Consider the following 23,571-nt stretch of genomic DNA (forward strand, 5'->3'; position numbering starts at 1 on the left):
TCTGATAAAGAGGGAAAAGGCACTGAATACGTGTTTCATGGTGCCCATATCTCTTTGCACATATGTGGAATTTCATTTTGAGAGTCTGAAATCACCATTCAAAAGCTACAAGACCTACGACGGACTGAGGCTAATGCTTCCCTGCACCACACAATGCCCTGCCAGGCTCCCAAAATCCAAACGGCCAACGAACTGACAAAAAGAACAAGACTCAAGTCAACTGTTAGCAATTCAGTGCACTTTGCAGGAAGGATCTGATTAAGCATAAAGCTCTGTCGTTTATTTTACACAAAGGAGACCACCAACATTTGCCATAAACTCTTCTAAACTCTTCAGGAAGGCCATCTTCTGCTTCCGGTCCAGCACGGGGGGCGTGCTGCTTGCAGTGAGCTTGTTGAAGGCGTCTGCTAATCTCTGGTAAATAACTGGGTCTTGCTGACTTGACAGTAATGTTTCAACCAGTTCCGAATATTCCGCCTGTTGAAGAGATAAGTACACGTAAGAACACGCACCTTCCTCAAATACCACACGAAATACAAATTAGTGGGCTATGGGGGTCCAAAAGGCAGGCTCTGACAGCTCTTTTTAATATTTAACATTTACTAAAAGTGTACTGTCATCTAGGTACTGTTCCAAGCTTTTCCATTAGTAACTCACTGTTTTATAACAACCGTGTGAGGAAGATATAGTTTATATCCCTGTTTTACACACCAAAGTTCTTCCACACGGTGAGATTACATAACCTACCCAAGAGCACAGGCCTCTGAGCAAGAACTGGCCATGCGGCTCCAGAACCCAAACGATCACGTACCTTGTCACGTTGCCTCTTCGTTCCGTGTTTTCAAAGCCCTTTTTTTTTTTGGCATTTTATGATAGATTCTTAGTACGACAGATTTATGGTAGATTCTCAGGCCCTAAGTCTGCACGCTGACTCTCAAGATTTCCTGGAGGTTTACGCAGACGTCTTGCCCACACGGCAGCAGCCCACGACACAGCAGGTGCACACACGTGCCGACAGGGGCTGTGTGGGAGGTGGCGAGGGGCGGAAGGGAGCGCCGCGCAGAGGGGCTCCCTGAGGAAGGGCTCCCTGAGGAAGGGCTCCCTGAGGAACGGGCTCAGCGACACACAACAGGAGGGCGTGGCTGGAGTTTTCCTGGTTCTACTGCCCTGCATGTACAGCCTTACACAGAGGAGAGGGTGTGGGGTCAAGGGGAACGCAACCAGGGCAGCTCTCCAAGCGAAGCTCTCCTGACAAGAGCAGGCCTGCCACTCTTCCTCATTAGCTTCTTGGGATGTCAGGACAGACGCAAATGGGGAAACCATATGTTAGTTCCGTTTGGAAAAGAGCAGTAAGGCACGCCCCCGCCCCCCCGCACGGGGCCAGGGGGCCGCGCTACCTGCCCTTTCCAGAGGCAGGCCTGCGCACGGGGCTAAGGATAGACTCAAGTGCCCCCCGCGCCCCCTGCCCGAGAAACGGCAGTGCCTCCAGGGCCAGCCCAGCCCCAGTCCCTGCTCCCTTGGCTACAACGTGCACCCAGGTTTTTAAAAGGACATCACGGGGGCTTCCCTGGTGGCGCAGTGGTTGAGAGTCCGCCTGCCGATACAGGGGATGCGGGTTCGAGCCCTGGTCCGGGAAGATCCCACATGCCACCGAGCAACTAAGCCCGTGCGCCACAGCTACTGAGCCTGCGCTCTAGAGCCCGTGCGCCACAACGACTGAGCCCGTGCGCCACAACTACTGAGCCTGCGAGCCACAACTACTGAAGCCTGCGCGCCTAGAGCCCGTGCTCCGCAACAAGAGAAGCCACCACAGTGAGAAGCCCACGCACCACAACGAAGAGTAGCCCCCAGTCGCCGCAACTAGAGGAAGCCCGCGCGCAGCAACGAAGGCCCAACACAGCCAAAAAGAAAAAAGAAAAGAAATACAGCCTCACTGAATGGTGTGGAAGCACCGAGGCACAGACCCTCTGAGGACTGAGGGACAAACGGCCCATCTGTCTGAAAATCCCCTCACTACACAGAGCGAGGGGCCCAGGGAGGCGTGTCCAGTACCTGATGCAAGCACACCAGCGTGTAGAACGCCTCGCCAGCCGCGGTGGTCATCTCTGTGTTGTGCTTTTGCAAAACCAGCATATCAAACACCAGCTGAAAGTACACAGTAACAACTCTCAATAAAGACATACGATGACCATATAACCCTCCAGCCCCGCCCCATTCCAAAAGGGAAAAAGAGGTTATTCTTCTTTATTAAGTAAATCTGAGAAGTAAAGAAAACGGTTTTTTAAAAATCCAAGGATAACGTGAAGATGTTATTGCTTGCTGTGGTGTATGAAATAATCAAATTATCAAATTCCATGTGACATTCACCACATAAAATTTCAAGAACTCAAAATAACCGTGGAGGATAACGTATCCAAGAAAGCTGATCTCCAAAGACTGCAGCGAACAGGAGGCATGATCTCCTCGTGGGTGAAGGCGTCAGCACTGCGCCCGGGAGGGAAGACCCCGGGGCCATGACTGCACCCACACATCTCACCTTGAGGAAGTGCCGTGTGGCCAGGAACAGTGGCGACTCTGTCTCCTGTGCTTTTGCACACTGTTCAGCTAACGGGGTCAAAGCTTCCAGGCACAGCTGGCAAACCTCCGAACTCATTCTGATCACGAAGGTCAAAGAACAAGCTAGAGATACTTGACTTACCAAAGATAAAAAAACTAAAGCTATTATCCAACGGATGTCTATTTCTAGAAGGTGAGTACTTCGGTGCGTCTTTACTGAGCTAGGTGAGGACAGGAGATTCCCAGTGTTTCCGAGATTATCCTTATGTGTCTGGGGCCCAGGACTGGAGGTTTGTGAGTGTTCTGACTGTGACGCACACAACCAAGTGGCAAAGATCAGAGACGCGGCAACAGGACGTGGCGCTACTACTTGGGCTCCATGAGACAGTGACTTTGGGGCCAGGGGCCAAACGCCTCTGGGTCTGTGAAAGGAGGACGAGGGGGCGCGTTAATGAAAGAAACACAGAAGTGGGGCCGCTATAGGCATGACTGCTTTTTAAAGAAATAAGACTGAACCACACAAGAAAAAATGCAAATTTTGAAAACGTTTCTCCTAGCAACCTTTTTCCCTCGTGACAAATCATCACGACGCTCATGCAAAGGATATGACGTCATTCCTAGCTCCAACGAGTACATCAGACTTTTAAAAAGATCTTCAGGAAGCTGTGGTATCTTTTCAGGAAAAATCTCACAGATAAATGTGATTAATTTGTAGTATTGATTACAAAGGGTTGGAAACTGAAAAAGAAATATTAAATATTTAGATGAGCAAACTACTTGTTTTCCATTAATGGAATAAAGTAATAACCATCAAGCTTCTAAGTATAATGATTTGTTTAAAAGGTATACAGGATATAGAAAACATAAAGACCTAATTAAATGTAAAAATGAGTTACAAGAATGGGAACACTTTAGTAACTAATATGAAGGTGATATGTAGTAGAAACAGTCATCTTCTGGATAGTTACAAAAGCCATAGCCAATTCCAGATATTCTATGTTTACCTTGAAAAATTGAACAAAGCAGCCAAATCTGAAATTATTAAATGACCTGTGAATAAAACCATTTTGCAAATGTATTTATTTGCATTCAAGCATGTTGGAAAAATACAAGAACGTAATACAAACTGTTAAAATTGTGATTAGAACGGAGTATTCAGTCCTGCACTTCCAACATCTACTTCCTGGTTGCACAGTCCTAGAGAACTGAGGTAAAAAAGTAGGTAATCTACAGCTAACCTCATTTAAGAAAATACACATCTAAATGTCTAATGGTTTATTTGATGAATAAACAACAAAAAACAAAAAAACCCGAAAAGCAAATCAATACACAGAGCTTCCTCAACTTCCCATCCTGCTGGCTGCTCTCCGCAGAGACACTTCTCCAGGAGGGACAAGCCTAGTCACAGCCGCGCGCCGGGAACCTAACAGCTCTCACTCTGACCCTCACCTGCACAGGCCCCTCCCAGCCCCGCTTCCTCCCCAGACCCCTCCCTTCGCCCCTCTATCTTGTCCACCTCACTCTTCCTCTCCAACCTCCCACCTCCTGACAACGCAGGAGAAGAGACCCTCCCTCGATGGTACTCAGAGGGGGAGAAAGGGCAGCCTCATCACCACCACACCCTTGACATCAACCAGTGAGAGAAACCGAGGCCCAGTGCAGTCAGAACGTACGGAACTTGACCGGCTGTATGAGCCCTGGTTTCTTACCATCCCATTTCTCCACGGAGCGGCTGGGAAATGCCTTCTGTTGCCCAAACCCTCAGCCTGAGAATGATGTTGGGAAAGCACCAGAGAAATACACTACACATGAAACTTACTGTATGTGCTGAACGACAAATGATGAGGGAATCAAAACCGCGAACATCGGCACTCAGGTTCTGGAAGAACCAGTCTTTCCCTGACACTGAGCCATCAGTGAGTGCAGGGCTCCAGGGAAGGCATGGGTGTGAAGGACACAGAACAGCAACACAAACACTTTATTTCCACACACACTTAACAGATGAGTAGGTACTGGCCCCCTGAATTAAATCGGACATGTATTCGTGTCTGAAATATCTTGAACCTTCGAGTTCAAGCATATGCGGTTTTAATGTTCACATTCCTTTCTTCACTTACCTTCAAGAGGTCCTGTGACATCAAGGGCAGAATCAGGTTCACTCCGTACAACACAACATCGGCTGCCGACACAGATCTGTTTGCTGCTGGCCCAGGCTCCTGACCCCTAAACACCTCATCTATAAAATGAGAACAACGCAGTCGTACAGCTGTAACATCAATAAGCCTACGAAGGTGGGTATGTTCTCCCGCATGAAAGTGAAAGTGGAGTCAAGCCCCTAAGACTAAATAAATCTACAAGGGGATAATACAGCCTTTCGTGTTGTACTGTTCAGGGTCTGAATACTGGATGCAGATATTCTGTGTTTACATTATCATTCTATGACGATGAAAGTAAAACTAACACTTAATCAATGTTCTTTGAAAAGTAAAATTGACCCCGCTGACACATCGGTCATACTGTGAGTTAAATAATTTCCACAGCACTATTCACTCTTCTCCTAGGTGTGTGGGATTTTTCTAAGCTGGAAAGGAATGGGGGGAAATATAGGAATTAAATATTGCATAAAAAAAGTTTTTTTTAAAAAAGCTACTAATATGACAAAGGATTGTTACCCTTAATCCATAAAGGAGGCATATAAATTACTCAGAATCTTAAAACCTAAACAGATAAAGGACCAAAATCCACAAACAAACACCTAACAAAACCATAAGCCCAATGAAAAACAAGTTCAATCCAATCATTAAGCAAGCAATACAAAGTTTTTGAAGATACTACTTCTGATTCATTAGATTACAAGTGACTTCTGAATGATAACATTTAAATGCTGGTGAGGATACAGTGTGATAGTTACCCTCAAAAGCAATGTAGTAAGAGACTTTTGGGCACTGTATATAGTAAGGATATAAACATAAATTTAGACAGTGATTCATCCACAGAAGTAATTAGTTTATCACTGTAACAGCAAAGTTGTAAATACTCCAGATGTCCTATATTACAAAAACAGGGTTAGGTTCCAAAATGTGGACTACCACACAGCCATCAAAAAGTCATGAAAAATTTTAACAACAAGGAAGAGGCTAATAATACATTAATGAAAAAGGCAGAATATAAAATTATATTTGGAGCATAATCACAAAAAAATTATACAAAATAACCAAAAGGGAAATCAACAAAATGCAATTACTCTAGATTATGTCAAAGTATGGGTGATTTTTCTGTCCCTGTACTTCAAATGTTTTCTATTATGAGCATATTTACTTTCACAACAAGGGGGGATAAAAAGGACATAATGTGGTAAAAAAGCACTTCTACTTAAAAACCACTTTTTCAGCCTAATTCTGTACTTTTCTCCAAGAGCCTCAGTTCTAGCTGGAAGAATCCCATTTTCCAAAGCTGGGCACTGGCCAGCCTGGATCCATCTGGTAGGAAGCCTGGGCCTGCTGGGCCAGGGCCACGGCAGGCTGGCCACCGCCGCTGGGTCTGCTCGAGAGACGGCTCCTGGCCTGGGCTGTGGGACTCAGCTCTGCAGCCACGGGCTCTGCCAGGGGCTCAAGAATGTCGTGCAGAGGCTCATTTTCAGTTATGCTTTTATATCTCACCTGGTATGTTAATTTTATTTTATAATATTTAAAATATTTTCTTGGGCTTCCCTGGTGGCGCAGTGGTTGAGAGTCCACCTGCCGATGCAGGGGACGCGGGTTCGTGCCCCGTTCCGGGAAGATCCCACATGCCGCGGAACAGCTGGGCCCGTGAGCCATGGCCGCTGAGCCTGCGCGTCCGGAGCCTGTGCTCCGCAACGGGAGAGGCCACAGCAGTGAGGGGCCCGTGTACAGCAAAAAAAAAAAAAAAAAAAAAAAAAAAAATCTCTTATCTCACCTATTATCTGTATTTTATTTTTAAAATAATTACTTAAAAATATTCTCTCCCTTTTTACCATCTATTTTATCTGTTGCTTTATCATTTCCTATTTTAATTGTCTTCATTTTCTTTTTTCTGGACCTCAACCCTATCCACCTTATTCTATTCTTTTTACCCTTATTTTGTACGTTCAATCCTGAGCACTTTGGCCTCAATTTCTTTTCTAACATTGTATTACGATTTCAATCCTTCTGCTTTTTTACTTTGAAAACCTGCCCGTCCACCCTTACCCATACTGTCTACCCCACAGCTCGCCCCTAGGGGAGCCTGAGAGGGCTTCTGGCCCCTCCAAATGCCCTTCGTACACAGCTCTCCCATCCCTCTCAATACCAGTTCTTAACTGAGAGTCAGTTCCTCAGGGTACAGGGCTCGTATCCTGGTCCTTACTCCCCTGCCAAGTCTACAAATCAACTAACACGGCATGTGAACCTCAGCGGGTCGTGTAACATACACCCTTCAAGGCAAAGGCTCAGAACAACTTGAGGCCTTAGAGGCACATCTGAGCTAGAAAAGGTGAAGCAACCCCGGCCTGAAGGAATCAGAAAGCCTGGGACCGACACCCGTGCGAGTGGCTGGGCCTGGAAACAGCGGCAGCGGAAGCCCTTCACCTTGGCGCCCCGTCACCTGCCCAGGGCAGTACACCTCCCGGGCTGAAGCTGACAGTGCCTGGCACAGGGCAGCTCTGCCAGAAACCTGTGCTGAGTGAACCAGGGAAGTGAACCGGTGGAGGGAACAGAGAGGAACAGTGTCCAGTGTCAGGTGTGCTGAGCCCAGGGGGCGAGAAGGGATCGGACAAGGAAGGAGCAGCAGCACCCGCTGCCCGGGGGTCAGCTCAGCCCAGGGAGGAGACGTGGACAGCATATCCTCCTCGTGGAGCAGGAGGTCCTTGTGTCCTGAGGCGAGGCAGGCAGTGGGCAAGAGGCGGTGACGGAGAGCTGCGACACACCAGGCCCCGGGCACCCGGACGTGCCCGCCTGTGACAACGGCAGTGACGCCAACGCCAACGGCAGGCGCCGGAGGCACCTGCCAGCTCGCTGTGGACATGCTTTGGCGGGCGCCGGCTGTCACAGCCCCTGTAACAGCAAGGGAGGCCCAGGAAGGCACCAGACTCCGCAAGGTCATGCTGCTGGAGAGCCCCAGGTTAGGGCTCCGAAGCGTCGCCTCTCAGCCCCCAAGTCCAGTGGCTCCCAAACTGCAGTGGGCACAGGGCTGGGGTTTCCTCAGAGGACACGGAGGGGGAACTCGTCAGCAAAGCGAGCTCTGGACACTGGCCTCTGAAGTCAGACACTGGGGCGCGCGAGCTGCGCGTCTGCAGGCAAGTGGTGGAAACTCCTGGGCCTGTTTCCTCGCCTCTAAAATGCGTGCAACAGTGGCACCGGCCTCATGCTGCTGTGACAGGGACAGTGCCCGGCACTGGCTAGGAGCCTAGGGCAGGGAAGACACCAGCACTTTCATCTCTACCACAGGAAGGCCAAGCACACAGGGCTGTTGGTCCCGCCCGCCCCGTGGCCACGGGGACCGACTTCCACCCGTTCTGCAAATGGGACCACCTCGTGGGATGTCACATAATGAAAACACTGCTTTGCTTTAATAGAAACAAGCACGACAGCCAAGTGCAGGAGCCCTTGTGCAGGCTTTACCTGTGTCGCTGAAGTCTATGAACTCCTTGGACAGGAGGTTGGTAAGGAGCTCCATGATGAGAAGCAGGTCCTGGTACTGCTCCTCCTCCTCCGCGGTGACGTCGGCCCTCTGCCGCCCCACGTTGTTCTTGGAGTACACGCGCAGCAGGGTGAGGCACGCCTCGTACAAGTTCATGGCTTTGGACTGGGAAAAAGCAGGCAGAAATCAGGCTACTGGGGGAGCCTGGCTGGGAAACAAACATAAATACTACAGAAGTTTAAGATGTAATCTAATAAATTTACTCTGAATTCCAACAGCAGCTGTAATGCTTGTCTTAAACTATATTAAAGCATTAACAAAAATGAAAAAGCATAAAGATTACAGTTATATTTAAAATATTAGTTTTCTAACAATAAAATTGGACACTCTTTTTGTGTGCATTTGATTGTGCCCACTAGAAAGGCAATGTAATTTTGGCAACAGAACTGCTTTACTCCTGCTGTTCAACTTCTTGTACAACGTGTATTATTTTAAGATGTAAAATGGTTTAACGTGCAGAAGCGCAGAGCTCCAAGCATCAGAATACACGGCACCGGCCTAACCTCTGAACAGTGCACCTGGGACGACCTGTGTAACACTGACCAAATGTAACCTCACTTTTAAGCAGGTTCCTTTGATCTACAACAACAAACACACAAATCAGGAATATCTTTGCTGAATGAATATAAAAGAACTTAGTGTATCTGAACATTCATCTGACTTACAAAACAAAGGTGCAAACTGCCACTTAAAATGGTTAAGCCCTAGGGTTCCACCACAGAGAAATTTGTTAACATTTTCTACCCTAATCCATTTGTTTTATCAAATATTCCTCATGTGCATGAGTTTGACAAAGTAACATATTAGTCCAAAGAAATGCCTGATTATTAACATTTTTAGGACAAGAATTTATATTCATTCAACATGCCTTCCTCTAAACTCTGAGTTCTTTTGAAAAATCTTATGGAGGCATAAAAATATTATTTCAAATAACGTTCATTCAATCTGAAGCAAAGTATCTATCATTTTGTTATAGCTATAAGGAGTTTTGATCTGGAAGGGATCAAAGTAGACCGTGCTCACCTCTCCAAGATAGCATATCTGCTTATGTGCAACTTCAACAAAAACTTCTATAATGAGATTGACAGTCTCGGGGGTATTTTTGTAAACTTCCATCAATCCAATGCAATTGGTAAGGAAGTCCATTAAAAAGTTAAAAAGGATGGCTACATTGTCAACCTGGGTAGCCTCAGCGATGCCACACAGGGCCTCCAGCGTGGCAGTGATCTCCTGCTTCACCTCCTCCTGCTGGCACATCTGTGGAAAGTTTTCCTGGTTTATCACTCTTAAGAATCGCTGCTGAAGAGGCTGTAGAACCTACAAACATAAAGCGTGGATTTTTTTAAAAGTCTGATTCACATGCTTATTTCTTCAACTTGGGTAAATATTCACCTTCCAAAACATTTCTAATTGCTGGAGGCCAAAAAGCACAAAAAATACCTGAACCACATGTTACAAGCCCCACTTTGAAGGTGATCCTAACTTCTGGCAAACAAATAAAGAACACAGCACATGCAAAGGTGCCCACATCACCAGTCAACAGGAAAACAGAAATCAAAACCACAATGAGGTATTACCTCACATCTATCAGAATGGCCACCAAAAAGACAAGAAATAACAAGTGCTGGCGAGGGTGTGGAGGAAAGGGAACCCTCGTACACTGTTGGTGGGAACTCAAATTGGTACGGCCACTTTGGAAACAGTACAGATGTTCCTCAAAAAATTAAAAATAGAATTACCATAGGATCCAGCAATTCCACCTCGCATATTTATCTGAAAAAGTGAAAACACTAATTCGAAAAGATACACGCACCCCTATGTTCACAGCAGCACTATTTACAACAGCCAGGACATGGAAGCAACCCAAGTGTCCATCGACAGATGAATGGATAAAGGAGATGTGGTACATATATACGATGGAATATTACTCAGCCATAAAAAGCAAGGAAATCGTGCCACTCACGACAACATGGATGGATCTTGAGGGCATTATGCTAAGTAAAATAAGTCAGACAGAGAAAGACAAATACTGTACGATCTCATTTATACGTGGAATCGAGGAGGGAGGAAGACAAAGATACAAACTTTCAGTTACAGGATTAATAAGTCCTGGGGATGTAACGTACATCATGATGACTATATGAGATGTAGGAAAGTGAAGAGAGAAGATCGGAGAGTTCTCATCTCAAGGGAGAAAATTCTCCTTAATTATTTCTTTTTCTTCTTTTGGTATCCATGAGATGACGGATGCTGTGCGTGTCACAATATATGTAAGTCAAACCATTATGCTGTACACCTTAAAGTTATACAATGATGTATGTCCATTACATCTCAGTAAAACTGAAAAAAGAAATTATTACTTATGGAAAAGAATGTAAGTATATGCTATCATCATACTTCCTTATGTAATTTAAGTTCAAAAGAAGAAAAAAAAAAAGACTTCCTTGGGCTTCCCTGGTGGCGCAGTGGTTGAGAGTCTGCCTGCCGATGCAGGGGACACGGGTTCATGTCCCGGTCCGGGAAGAGCCCACATGCCGCGGAGTGGCTGGGCCCGTGAGTCATGGCCGCTGAGCCTGTGCTCCACAACGGGAGAGGCCACAACAGTGAGAGGCCCGCGTACCGTAAAAAAAAAAAAAAAAAAAAAGACTTCCTCGACGCCATTCACAGGATTCTGCCACTATCTTCATCTCTTTCCCATTAACAAAAAAAAAAAAAGATATTTCATAAAGGGCCAGAGGGTAAATCTTTTACACTTCACAGGACATACTATTTCTGGCCCAACTATTCAATTACGATTTCACTGTAGTGCAGAAGTAGCCACGGAAAAGATGTAATCGGTTAAGCATAACTGCGTTTCAATAAAACTTTATTTATAGGGACTTCCCTGGTGGTCCAGTGGCTTAAGACTCCACGTTCCCAATGCAGGGGGCCCGGGTTCGATCCCCACCCTGGTCAGGAAACTAGATCCCACATGCTGCAACTAGAAGTTCGTATGCCGCAACAAAGACCTGTCACGGCCAAATATATAAATAAATATTTTTTTAAAACTTTATTTATAAAAACAGCAGGCCAGATTTGGTCTGTGGGCTGCAGTCTCCAACCTCTGTCCTACTGGGTGAAGACCAACACAAAGCTCCAGCCTGTTTTCCCCCTTCCAACTCCCCTGGGTATAAGAGTAAACAGGCATATTCATGAAGAGGATCTCTTAATTCTATTTAAAGCTGCACGTATGAAAATAAATTATTTAAACTGGAAACACATGGTCAGGCTGATTTTCATTCTGGCTCTGAAGTCACAGACTACTGCCTATTTCTGTTACTGTGCCCTTTCTCAACACTAAGGGCATCCAGTCACAGGGATTACAGGCTGGCAACCTACATGCACTGGTAACTCTTGGTTCCCAATTTAAACCTTATTATATAAGACGACGTGGCCAGGGTGGTGGCTATGGGTTGAATTACGTCCCGCCAAAACTGATGTGTTGAAGCCCAAACCCCTGGTACCTCAGAACATGACCTTATTTGGAAATAGGGCTGTTTCAGAGGTAATTAGTTACTAAGATGAGGTCCTTTGGGCGGGCCCCTAACCCAGTATGACTGGTGTTCCTACAAGAAGGGGAAATTTGCAACAGACACGGGCACACAGAGATGCAGGGGAACCAGGGTGGTGCACCCACAAGCCGAGGAAAACCGCAGACTGCCCGCAAAGCACCAGGAGCTCCGGGAAAGGCCGGGAACCCCAGACCCTGTGTCCCAGCCTCAGAAGGAACCAGCCCCGCCCACACCTTGCTCTCGGAGTTCTGGCCTCCAGCACCGCGGGACAGTGCGTCTCCACCGTTTAATCCACCAAGTCTGCGGCCTTCTGCCACAGCAGCCCCAGCAAGCCAACACAGGGGTTAATGTGCGTGTCCTTGTCCAAGACAAAGGAACACGTCACAGGTTCTTCATGGAGAAGCAACACACCCGCTCAGGCTGTCATTCGCGTTGGGGAAAAGGTGTCTAAACTGCCGGGCACTCGACAGCGTTCAACGGCCTCACGCAAGCAGGTCAGCAGCTCAGACAAACCCTAAGCGCCAACCCACTCGTTAGGAGGGAAAATACCAGAAAAGCGATGTTTCCACAGACCGTCTGTGGCAACACACAGATGAAACCCCGGCAAGGCGACGCGGAAAAGCCGCCAAAGGCAGGGGAATGGTTACCTCTGTCCAGTACTGCTGCTTGGCCTCTGCGTCCATGTGAGCGAAGCCCCCCAAGACAAGAGCCTTCATCAGCGTCCTCTGCACGGGGCTGGACAAGAAGTTCAGAGGTGGGCTTCGGCTCGCAAACTGCTTGGCTAGGTTCCACCAGCTTTCACACTGGATCACCAGGTTTGCCCTGCAGGGAGAGACAAGACGCATTACTTGCTTACACTGCATGTGCACTAAGTAAACAAAGTGCAGGGCTACGGGCTTCAACTTCTGTTTAAAGTCCAGCACAGACAACTTGGTATAGACTTTGGAGTCTTGTATTCGGACCCAATTAGCCGTTTGTCAATGTAAAGTTTATTTAATCTCTCTTAATTATCAGTTTCCTGACCTGTAAAATAAAGGTAACAACAGTAATAACAGCCCTAAATTTCATGGCTGAGACTGATGAAATGATTAAATCAGATACTACATATGAAGTGTTTGCAACAGTACCTAATAAACTACAAGAATTCAACAACTAGTAGCCAGCGACAGTAGTCATAACAATCACTTTCCTATGAAGTAAGAAAACTGAAAACATCTCCAGAATTTGTGGTAGAAAGCACTGAAAGGTTTACTTTGCACAGTTAAATTATTAATTGTCAAATTATCAGTTTTTCTCATCTTTAAAATGGGATAATACTAATGCGATAGCTGAAAATTCAAATAAGACTATTCTATATTAAAACTGTAAATTACTAAATTAAATATGTATGTTACTCACAAAGATTCTTTGATGACAAGTCCTTGAACATCTACGCAATCTTCAGTCATAACATGGAAAAGCCCTGTTTGCATTTGTAACAAGACTATATTTTTAAAAACACATTGCTCCAAAAACGCAGGGTCTACCTAGACCTTAGGACCATGTAACCGTTCACCACTTGAAAAGACTCCACTGAAGTCACACATGTCAGCTCACCTCTCCCTTCTCTCCACCAAGGTGACGAGCAGCTGCACCGTGTCATTTGCGAGGTCCTGCTCACTGCTGCACACCGAGAGGTTGCTGAGGACCTTCTGCAAGAGGTAGCCAACGATCCACTGAGAGCCCTCTGTGTCTGCTCCAAACGCTGTACTGAATGGCACGCTTATCTTCAGAGAAAACACATTTTTTAAGGTCAGAAAGAAAGATCTGCCGGAAAAAGGAAAGAAAACAAAAACAAAAAACCCCGTAGAGAAATCAAACTGAAATGAGCACTAAATCTGAAGTACTGCTGACTTCACACCACTTTTCTAAATGTATTCATTTCCGAAGTCTAAATAAGGACATCGTCAATGCACTGACGTTTCCCAGTGTGGTTTTCCTATTAGCTTTCATTATTCTCATATTACAAACACAGTCACATATTCACACCAAATACAAAGAACATAAATTAATCCATTCCCAAACAGTGCTCTGAACTTAATATAGGTTAAAATAAGCAGAAATCACATGATATGCTCTAGGAAGAAGTTAACAAAACAGCATGCTGTCCACACAGTTTTCTCCGGTGTGGAAGATGCTCAGCTCTTACTCACATTCTGATGAGAAAATCACCAAGAAAAATGTTCTCATTTCTATAATTCCCATCCTCATAAATCCAAACGAAGTCAAATGGTTTTACATTCTGACCTGATCGTACAGTTTCTCATCCACCAGGAGATAAGTCTTTGCCCAGCGTTTTAGAAACCAAACAATATCTTTGCCCATCTGAGGGCTTAGCAGGTGCGTGAGATCTGCCCTTATCGCCCGAGACTCAACTTCTGAAACTCTGAGAACAGCAGACAACAGCCTGTAGGTACAAAAAGGAAGTCATTTATTCCTTTATCAGTTTCTTGGCTGTCTAACCATATTTTTTTCCTAAAAAGCCCTTTTCTGTTTCTCAACTCTCTGAAATTTTCTTCAAGAGGGTTGGAGACAAATGCCCCATTTTATTGCTGACCTTTCAGGAAGCAGGAGAAAAGAAAAGGAAGAGAGTCATGGCTAGACTAGTCATGGCCTCTGTTGGGCTGTGATCACACGTGCGAGTCTCAGCACTACTGTCTAAAGAGATTTTTCAGGTTCAAAACAGAGAAATGCACACAGTTAAAAGCTACTTAAAACCCATGGACACTGGTCATTTTATGGTGTGGGGACGGGTCAGTGACTTATCCAGAATGTTCTGAATATTCAGTCTTGCCTCTAAATCTGACAGTCCTATTTATTTCCTAACAAACTTGACTTTTAACGGTATTTTTAAATAAAAACGTTGCTAGAATTACCTACAGAAGTGCATGTATTGTCCTTTCTACACTACAGAATTCATACGCTGAGCAGCGTTAACACAGCACGATATGCAGACCAGTAAAAAAAAAAAAAAAAAAAAAAAAGGCTTTGTTCTGGGTTTGGAGGGGAGGCACAAGGGATCTATATTTAACCTGACTTTAGCTAAAAGGCAAAGAGGCAAAGGACTTAAGCGAAAGAGCCCATCACGACACCATTCTAGGAATATCGGCGCGAAGGCAGGAACGCTGCTTTCACCGCTGCTCTCAGGGTGAGTGAAGCCATCTCCTGGCCGTGAAACCTCACGGGCAGTTTCAGCCCCTGACCCACTGCTACCTCCTTCCCAGCTGGCGACACCCCCCTTCTCTGACCTTCTTCTTTACACAGGTGGGTTTACGGTCTTCTTGTTTCACTACATACGCTCACTGCGCCAACAGTGCTCAAAGTTTTAAAAATGATTTTAGAGGGTATGTGAGCAAAACTAACCCAACGATCTCACAATGCATTTTACGTTGAAGTACCAAATTCTCCCCTTAAGAACAAACAGCTTAAAGGATGTGATCTGCAGCCCCACAGAACGTGCATTAAGCAATCACAGTAACCGTGTAAATGTATGCACTGGGATTTAATCATCCTAGAGTTCTGACACCCATCACCATCCATGTGAAAGAGAAACAAGTTTTTCCTTCACAGTTGGAAGCTTTACACTGCTTCTTTTTCTCCTTAAATTTTTATTCCTATTTCATTTCCCCACAGACTATTATCCTAATATAATAAGCTTCTTATACTTGCTTTATCGATCACACCATATACTTCTCTGAAACAAGTATGTATAGATATTAAAATATAATTTTTTAAAATTTCCAGTGATAAGACTGTGTTAAAAATGTCTTCTGGATTGAGTTATCGTTACAAAACTTAGTAGTACACAATTGAGCAAAATATCACACAAATTTAAATAAATTATTAAACACATTTATTAAAAATGAAACTTTACGTACAACACAAGGAATATAGCCAATATTTTATAATAACTATAAATGGAGTATAAACTTTAAAAATTGTGAATTACTGTATTCTACACCAGTAACTTACACAATATTGTAGGCCAGCTATACTGCAATTTAAAAAAATTAAAATAGGGGCTTCCCTGGTGGCGCAGTGGTTGAGAATCTGCCTGCGACACGGGTTCGAGCCCTGGTCTGGGAGGATCCCATATGCCGCGGAGCAACTAGGCCCGTGAGCCACAACTACTGAGCCTGTGCGTCCGGAGCCTGTGCTCCACAACAAGAGAGGTTGCGATAGTGAGAGGCCCGTGCACCGCGATGAAGAGTGGCCCCCGTTTGCCACAACTACAGAAAGCCCTCGCACAGAAACGAAGACCCAACACAGCAAAAATAAATAAATTAGTTAAATAAATAAATAAATAAATAAATAAATAAATAAATAAATAAATAAAATGGATGTATCTTAATAAGATTAATGTGGCAGGGTTTGATTTTTCCAAATTAGTCCATGTGTTATTTAATTCCTGTTTTTCACTTCAATAGATATGAGCACTGAGAAATCACGTTCACATAAATTAATGGGAGGCGTCTTTAGAACACTGGGGCCCCTCAAGTACGTGAAGTAAAGCTCACGCTGACGGCACCCTGTAACACCGACACAGCCCTGAGGCCTGCACACCTGGCCCTCGGGCAGCCGGCCTCCTTCCCACGGCACCGACAGTCGGCACCGACAGTCGGCTAACAACAACGCCATTCCCTTCCTTCCTCCCTCTCCACACGAGGAGCTTGAAAGGGGGAGCGATCTGTCTGCTCTAGAACAGTGCCTGGTACGTAGCAAGCGCTCGATAGTTACTTGTCAAATGATGATTTCTTCAAGAAATGCGAACCACTTTCCTAGTAAACAAGGCCTGTCACCCTCCGGCTGTTCAATGTCACACTCGCTCTTTGGACTGAAGGACAACGGTGACTCCTGCTGTTCCGGTCCCCACCTCAACCCTTCACAGGCTTTGCTCTCAGACACCAAAATGTTTTGCTCCCTCACTGAGACCCAAGACTGGCAAAAACTGTAAAAGCACTGAAAATACAAGGAAAGCATTCCTGAGGGTACTGCCCAGGCAACAACAGTGGCACAGAACACAACAGGACAGCAACCCTGAAATGAACTGACTCTGCAGTTAACATTCACCATGAACCAGACCAAAGTAATTACTCCATCTAATGCCGAAAGCATCCCCAAAAGGAAGAAATAAAACGTTTCCAATAGAGCATTGACATTGACATTGACATTTTATTGCAAGTCAGAGAATGCAACAATAAAGGAAATAAATTCCCAAACATTTCCTTGATATCCGCTTAACAGTTTAATTTTTTAAAAAAACATATTTTCTATTGCACAGGTTTAAATGGTATCTATGTTATTTTGCATTAAAATAAAAAGAATGCGGGGACAGCACCTTGTTTGAGTTCATGATTTTGCAACAGACTAAAACCAGTATTATGTCATTATTCTGTCTGCAACCTAAATTTAAAGTTTAAGATGCTGAAACTTAAATTGCTGTTTTCAAACCCACTTTTAGGAGGATATTTAGTTCACGTTCATCCCTCCTTAACTTCACCATCAAGAATTAATGGAAGTTTTACCACTCCTCTCAGGAAGATCACAGTGAATTCTTTCATTTGAGGCACACTGCCATCTTACAACAGGGCTCTCAAGGTTCGCACACACTCAGGACAAATATTTCTACTTTATGAGAGAGGCCAGGAAAGCCACTGGAAAGTCATTCCAGCTTCCTGAACAATAAATACGTGTTCATGTTCACCTGGTTTCTAAGAATTTCCATTCTTGGTGCTTTCATTCAGGTGCCTGAACCCGCATGAGCACTGCTTTCTGATGGTCAAGGGATGTGTTTGCAGGAATTAGACCAAATGTCCCTTCAAGGCCTCACTGCATCCAGAATAATCTTATACTTGTCCTCCTCGGTACTGGACACAGCTGTCAATTCCCACCAGAGTGGCACTGCTTAAATGTGCTGAGTACTTGCCATCCTTGTTTGTTTCAAGGCTTCTCCGAGTTTTGTCTTCTTTTGTGTGTCAGCTTAACAACCCGCCTGTCACTCGAGTCATCTACCCGTCAACTCAGAACTTATAAAACAGAATAAATTACAAGAGCACAGCTATAGAGGTCATATTACCTAATCACAGAATCTGTCCTGTTGTACCCTGGGATGGAAGAAGCCTTTTCTCCTGGAGATCCCAAAATTTGAAGTGTTGTATTAATGTCAACTTCAGATGAATGCTTAATGGAATATTCCATAATTTCTGGAGGTATTAGCGGAGTCTCTCCCTGAGTATCATCAGCTAAGAGGTAGCCTTCAGTTTAAAAAAAATTAAAAGTGAACACTTAACAATCTACATTTAACAAATTGCACTATAAATGTTTTCAATTTTATTTGATTTATATACACCATATAAATTGATGTAAAAGTAAATTATAAATATTAATATGTTAATTCAAGTTTGATGAGAAGAAACTTTGTTTCTAAGATAATTAACCCTCAAAAACACAGGAAAGGACAAAGGACAAAAGTTTTATTCACCAATTTGATAATTCATACTGACATGTAGGCTTTTTACTTTGTGACCTTTTAATAATTTTCAGTACTATATTCTGTAAAGTTAATAGGAATTCTACTATTATCTTTATCAAAAGTCAATATTTGGGAATGCCTTTCCAAACATTAAGGTTTTTTTTTTTTCCCCTGATTATTTAAAATACAGAAACACTGACAACATGGTTACAGAAGAAGACCCTAAAGAAAAGTCAGACTGCTGGGATTTGAACTCTGGCTCCAAACATTAACACCCGTGTGACCAGGGCTGGTCTCCAAGTCTCAGATTCTCTGCGTAAAGGATGGGGTGATAATTGATAATGACAGTAATAATAACAGCAACAAGGACAACCATAATACCTACAAATAGTACTACTGCAGGGGCTACAATGAATTCCACATAGAACATGTGGTACAGAACAGGCCCTGAACACATGCCAGCCAATACTGTAAGCAAAAGCATCCAGAGCTCTGTGACACCCAACAGCTGGATCCAGATCTCAAGGTCAACCCTACGTATGAACTACTGTTATCAACTCATGAAGCTTCTCTTAAGGCTGAGCCTGCTCAGCTGGCAATGGCGTGTTACAAAGAAACGACCCACCGACCTGTAACTAAGATAAGCCAGTGGATGTCTTCATACAGATCATCCAGCACCTTGCCGTCAGCAGAGCCTGGAGCAGGTGAAGCGAGGAGCTGCTGTTGCCGCCGCTGCAACTGCCCGTGGAGCCGCGTTACTCTGTCCTCTAATAAACTACAAGAAGGAAAATATCAACGGCTTCATGAAGCTCAGTAAGCAAAGACCCAGAACGACCTATTGCCCCTTATTAGACAGCAGAAATTAAGATGTTAGCACAAAACACATATGGAAAAATATTTATTATGTACACAATGTTCTCATGGCGCTCTAAGAATTGTGATTTATTGTTTATGACATAGAATTAAAACATCGCTTTACAAACAATCAAGGTTTATTACAAAAGGCATTTGAAAACCGGTTATTCCAAGTTGTCACTCATACGGGTCCCATCACTTCTCATACCATGTTTTCCATAATCTCTCTGCCATCTATGCTGTAGTGCCTGGGCTCCAAATGTACAAGCCAAGGAACGCAATCATGAGTGTGTTTCTGTCCATTTGCTCCGTGTGCTGGGGTACGGGGAGGGGGTGTTTAAAGTCCTTAAACACTGTAAGTGCTCGCCGGGGGGCTGTGAATAGACAGTGTTTGTCCATGGGGGTCTTTGGACCGTGTGTACCTTGTCAGGAGAGGCATACAGTGTTCTGCGGCAATGCGTCCTAGCATTCCTACACTGGCTAGTTGATCGGAAAACTGGTCTCGATCATCCTCCTGAAGTTCACTTATCTCTTCTTCCTCACGAGAGGCCACTCCGTTGGCAGTCTGTTATCGATGAAAGAAATAAAGACCGAGCTGTCACGTAACCGCACCACCACACGCGAAGGGGAAGGCCGAGCAGTGCCATGCCGGCCGCCCAGGCAGGTACCCAAAGGGGGGAAACTCGAAGAGCAAGAGTGGGGGTACGGACCCCCCACTATCGCACGTAAACACAGCCGGCGCACACCTACCACCCGCCTCCCACACCAGAGACTTCGACTTCTGTCACTGAAAAGATCTGACACCTTTAAGATTCACAGTCCTCTGGATATCACCTGACAACCAGCAGGACACAGGTGGGTTACTGAAAACTAAGGAGATGAAGGTAACTACAAGCCACATCCCTCAAAACACGAACCTGTTTAGACTTTTGCTCTCCATCTTATGCTCTCAGCAAGTCCTCTGAAGGAGCTCACCTATGTTTCTAGTATTTATTATATGATGAAATAGATTGTTAATTACAATCTGGCTTAAAACTTACCAAATTCCTTGTGCCATCGGGAGCTGCTAGGTGGCACTGAATATAGGAATTGAACACTTGAACTGCGTGTTGGGTGAAAAAGCCTTTATGGAAATGCTTGTCGTCTTGGACCAGCGTCAGCCAGGACTCCAGCAGTCTGTCATATGCTTCCATGTACACCATGTCGTCTTTATCCAGCTAAGAGCAAAGGACATTCACAAGACAGATGGCCAGAGAGTAAGACCGACATCACAGCAAGCATCCCACAGCCATAGAGACAGACAGGTTTACAGGTTTTCCTTTAACAAAGGTTCCCAATTATTAATCAATGATCAAGCTAACTGGGCTCGTCTTAAAATTAACTGATTAATTCAAACATTGCAGTAAATATGTGTAGGCTTTTTATTAAACTTTCTAAAATCTTTCTAACTTAATCTAAATTCTTAGGCAAACAAGAATTAATGTTTATTTCTGTAAAAGACTAGCCATTTAGCGCTTTGCAGATCATGTGTTTTTCAAACAAAAATAATGTTAACGTTTTTCTGTAGTCAAGATGAGAACTGTTAGATTAAAGTAAGATTAAATGATTTTAGAAAAACTGAAGAATGATGAGAACAGACTGGCCTAATTAGCATATTTAAGAACACACAGGGAGAGCTTCACAGATGCTCCTTGACATTTTATTAGAAACCAGGAAGGCAAGGATGGGCCTCACAGAAGCCGGAGGAGGGCGCCGAGGCAGGAGGACACTCGGGAAAAGCGCAGCGTGTGTGAGGACCCCCGGGGAAGCCCTGCGGACGGCGAGCAGATGGACCGGAAGGGGCCAGGCCTGGATGCGACCACCATGTACAGGCTGGGCCCTAACACAGCTTCAGAGCAAAGGATTCCGCCACTTGAGGAGGAAGAGGCCACACGGAGGACGCCAGGCAGCTCTGCTCATCGTCTCACACGCCTGGAAGAATCCACGTCCGAATTCTGCCATTCGTTAGTAATGTGGTGCATCAACTTCTTCATGCACAAATTCACTAGATCGCTATTCAGTGAAACTCAGAACACTTAGGTGTCCAGCGCTGTGTTTGGTGCAAAAACATAAATAACACACCATTCATTGACGTTCAAGCTCAACCCAATGGAAAAAAGTGAGAAGCAAGCAAAACACTTGCAGAAAATACACTACAGGCCACAAGAGATAAGCAGACACTCCGGGGTCAGTTTTGAATGATGGTGTCTCTCGTAAGTAATTTGCTAAAAAGAAAGGGGCAGAGCCTGCGAGCTATGTATCCGACCTTAAGGTTTTGTTTCGCACAATCCAGTTTCTGATGTTCTGTTGACAGGTAGCGAACCAGGAACCACGAACACGAAAGGTCTACAGCTCTGGTCTACAACGTGCTCTCCTGGCTTCCAAAGCAGACAGGCCTCAGCCTACAAATACACCAACTCCAGAACCTCCATCAGAGAACGCCACCCCAAACTGTTATTGCAGCAATTTGTCAATGACTCAAAAAAGAAAGTAATGGGAGATCTATTTCTAGTATTCCAGAGTAATAAGCTGGACCATCAGAATACCACCTCCAGGTGAGAATACACAAGCACCTAAGGAACTGCTTCCAGTAAATGGTGTTTTATGTCTTTTGCTTTTATTAGCCCACGGAATACAAAGAAAAATTGTCATATTCTGGATCAAATGAACCTTTCAATTTTTAAAAACTATTTAAAAGTGGGGCTTCCTTGGTGGCACAGTGGTTGAGAGTCCGTCTGCCGATGCAGGGGACACGGGTTTGTGCCCCGGTCTGGGAAGATCCCACATGTCGCTGAGTGGCCGGGCCCGTGAGCCATGGCCGCTGAGCCTGCATGTCCAGAGCCTGTGCTCCGCAACGGGAGAGGCCACAGCAGTGAGAGGTCCGCGTACCACAAAATAAATAAATAAATATAAATAAATAAAAATAAAAATATTTAAAAGTAATTTTGTGGGGACTTCCCTGGTGGCGCAGTGGTTGAGAATTCGTCTGCCAATGCAGGGGACACAGATCCGATCCCTGGTCTGGTAAGATCCCACATGCTGCGGAGCAGCTAAGCCCGTGCACCACAACTACTGAGCCTGCGCACCACAACTACTGAGCCCACGTGCTGCAACTACTGAAGCCCGTGCGCCTAGAGCCGTGCTCCGCAACAAGAGAAGCCACCACAATGAGAAGCCCGTGCACTGCAACGAAGATCCAACATAGCCAAGCATAAATAAATAATTTTTAAAGTAATTTTGTGAAAACTTTACATAAGACTAAAGGGAAAGTGAAAAAAACTTCACAGATAATTTTATTAAGAATTTTAAAATAGCAAACCCAAATTTTATTCCTATTTTTCTGGCCTTGAAAGTGTTTATACTGAAAACAGGCAACATTCTTTGAATGTAACTAACTAGGATATGTTCACGTTGTGAATACTGGACTCTTACTATTACCTGTGGTGTTTGTGTCCTACAAACTCCCCGCAAACACTGAATTAGCTAATACTCTGGTCACTGCAGCTTTCATCATGCGCAGGTGGAGAGGTCAATAACCACCTTGTTTATGTGTGTTTCTGTGTACAGACACCTTATTTCACATGCACTGCTGATTCATGGCTAGCAGCCTGTCCAGCAAAGCTCATCTAACACCCACATTTTCTCCCTAAGGGTCACCCCACCCTCCCTGCACTTGGGCACAACACCCGGAGGTCATCGGAAACAGCAAAACCATCTCATCAGTCATTGCACTGCAAGAACTTCAAATTTTGTGACAGAGTTTTGGAAAACGCTGTTTCACACAAAAATGCGAAAAATGAAGCACTGGAGACAGTGAGAAGGACACCTGTTTATGGTGTGAGGGTGAAAACAACAAGGCAGAGCGCGACTACCCGGCTTGACCCCTGCTGGGAACAAGCAAGCCGGCGGATCACACTTTCTGTCACTCTTTGCACACACATGTCCAGGAATAATCATGAAAAGTTCCACAAGTGCTGATTTTGGGGTTGCAGAGGATTTTTAGCAAGGAAGTGCATTTGTAAAGATGGAATCCACGGATGATGAGGACCAACTGTACTTGCAAACTCTAACTCTAGGAGGTTCTAACTGGCTACTAATGCTGGCTCTGCTTGCTCCTGGACCATCCAAATGCTTTACACTGTTTAAAACTGTGACAGCTCATACTTTTGTTGAAGGACAGCCATATTCCTGGTTCCATAAATGCAGTAACATATTCATTTTTATAAATACCCATAAAAATGATCAATTCAACCAATATTTTTCATTACATCATTTATTTCCTTCCAACCCCTTTTGTAAATACTGCTTTCACCATCAATACAATTACAAACCATATTAAGTAAATGCTGTTGCATGAGCATC

The 23,571-nt window shown here is 44.6% G+C and overlaps 1 protein-coding gene across 2 annotated transcripts in view; it reads right to left on the minus strand.

Annotated features, from left to right (window-relative positions):
• Positions 1 to 253: 253 nt before the first annotated feature.
• XPO4 (exportin 4) overlaps positions 254 to 23,571 on the minus strand; it is a 107,575-nt gene continuing 84,257 nt past the window's right edge. For both annotated transcript variants that reach the window (XM_060079910.1, XM_060079911.1), the window contains exons 10-23: positions 20,211 to 20,387; positions 19,593 to 19,735; positions 18,945 to 19,090; positions 17,920 to 18,097; positions 14,091 to 14,250; positions 13,401 to 13,570; positions 12,452 to 12,626; positions 9,277 to 9,570; positions 8,175 to 8,358; positions 4,674 to 4,792; positions 3,163 to 3,294; positions 2,537 to 2,653; positions 2,053 to 2,145; positions 254 to 477 (exon numbers count right to left, since the gene is read on the minus strand). In XM_060079910.1, the coding sequence (XP_059935893.1) occupies positions 280 to 477; positions 2,053 to 2,145; positions 2,537 to 2,653; positions 3,163 to 3,294; positions 4,674 to 4,792; positions 8,175 to 8,358; positions 9,277 to 9,570; positions 12,452 to 12,626; positions 13,401 to 13,570; positions 14,091 to 14,250; positions 17,920 to 18,097; positions 18,945 to 19,090; positions 19,593 to 19,735; positions 20,211 to 20,387 (2,286 nt within the window). In that variant the 3' untranslated portion in view covers positions 254 to 279. The remainder of the gene's footprint in view (positions 478 to 2,052; positions 2,146 to 2,536; positions 2,654 to 3,162; positions 3,295 to 4,673; positions 4,793 to 8,174; positions 8,359 to 9,276; positions 9,571 to 12,451; positions 12,627 to 13,400; positions 13,571 to 14,090; positions 14,251 to 17,919; positions 18,098 to 18,944; positions 19,091 to 19,592; positions 19,736 to 20,210; positions 20,388 to 23,571) is intronic.

The sequence above is a fragment of the Mesoplodon densirostris genome, chromosome 17, assembly GCF_025265405.1.
Source record: "Mesoplodon densirostris isolate mMesDen1 chromosome 17, mMesDen1 primary haplotype, whole genome shotgun sequence".
Classification (NCBI taxonomy): Eukaryota; Metazoa; Chordata; class Mammalia; order Artiodactyla; family Ziphiidae; genus Mesoplodon; species Mesoplodon densirostris.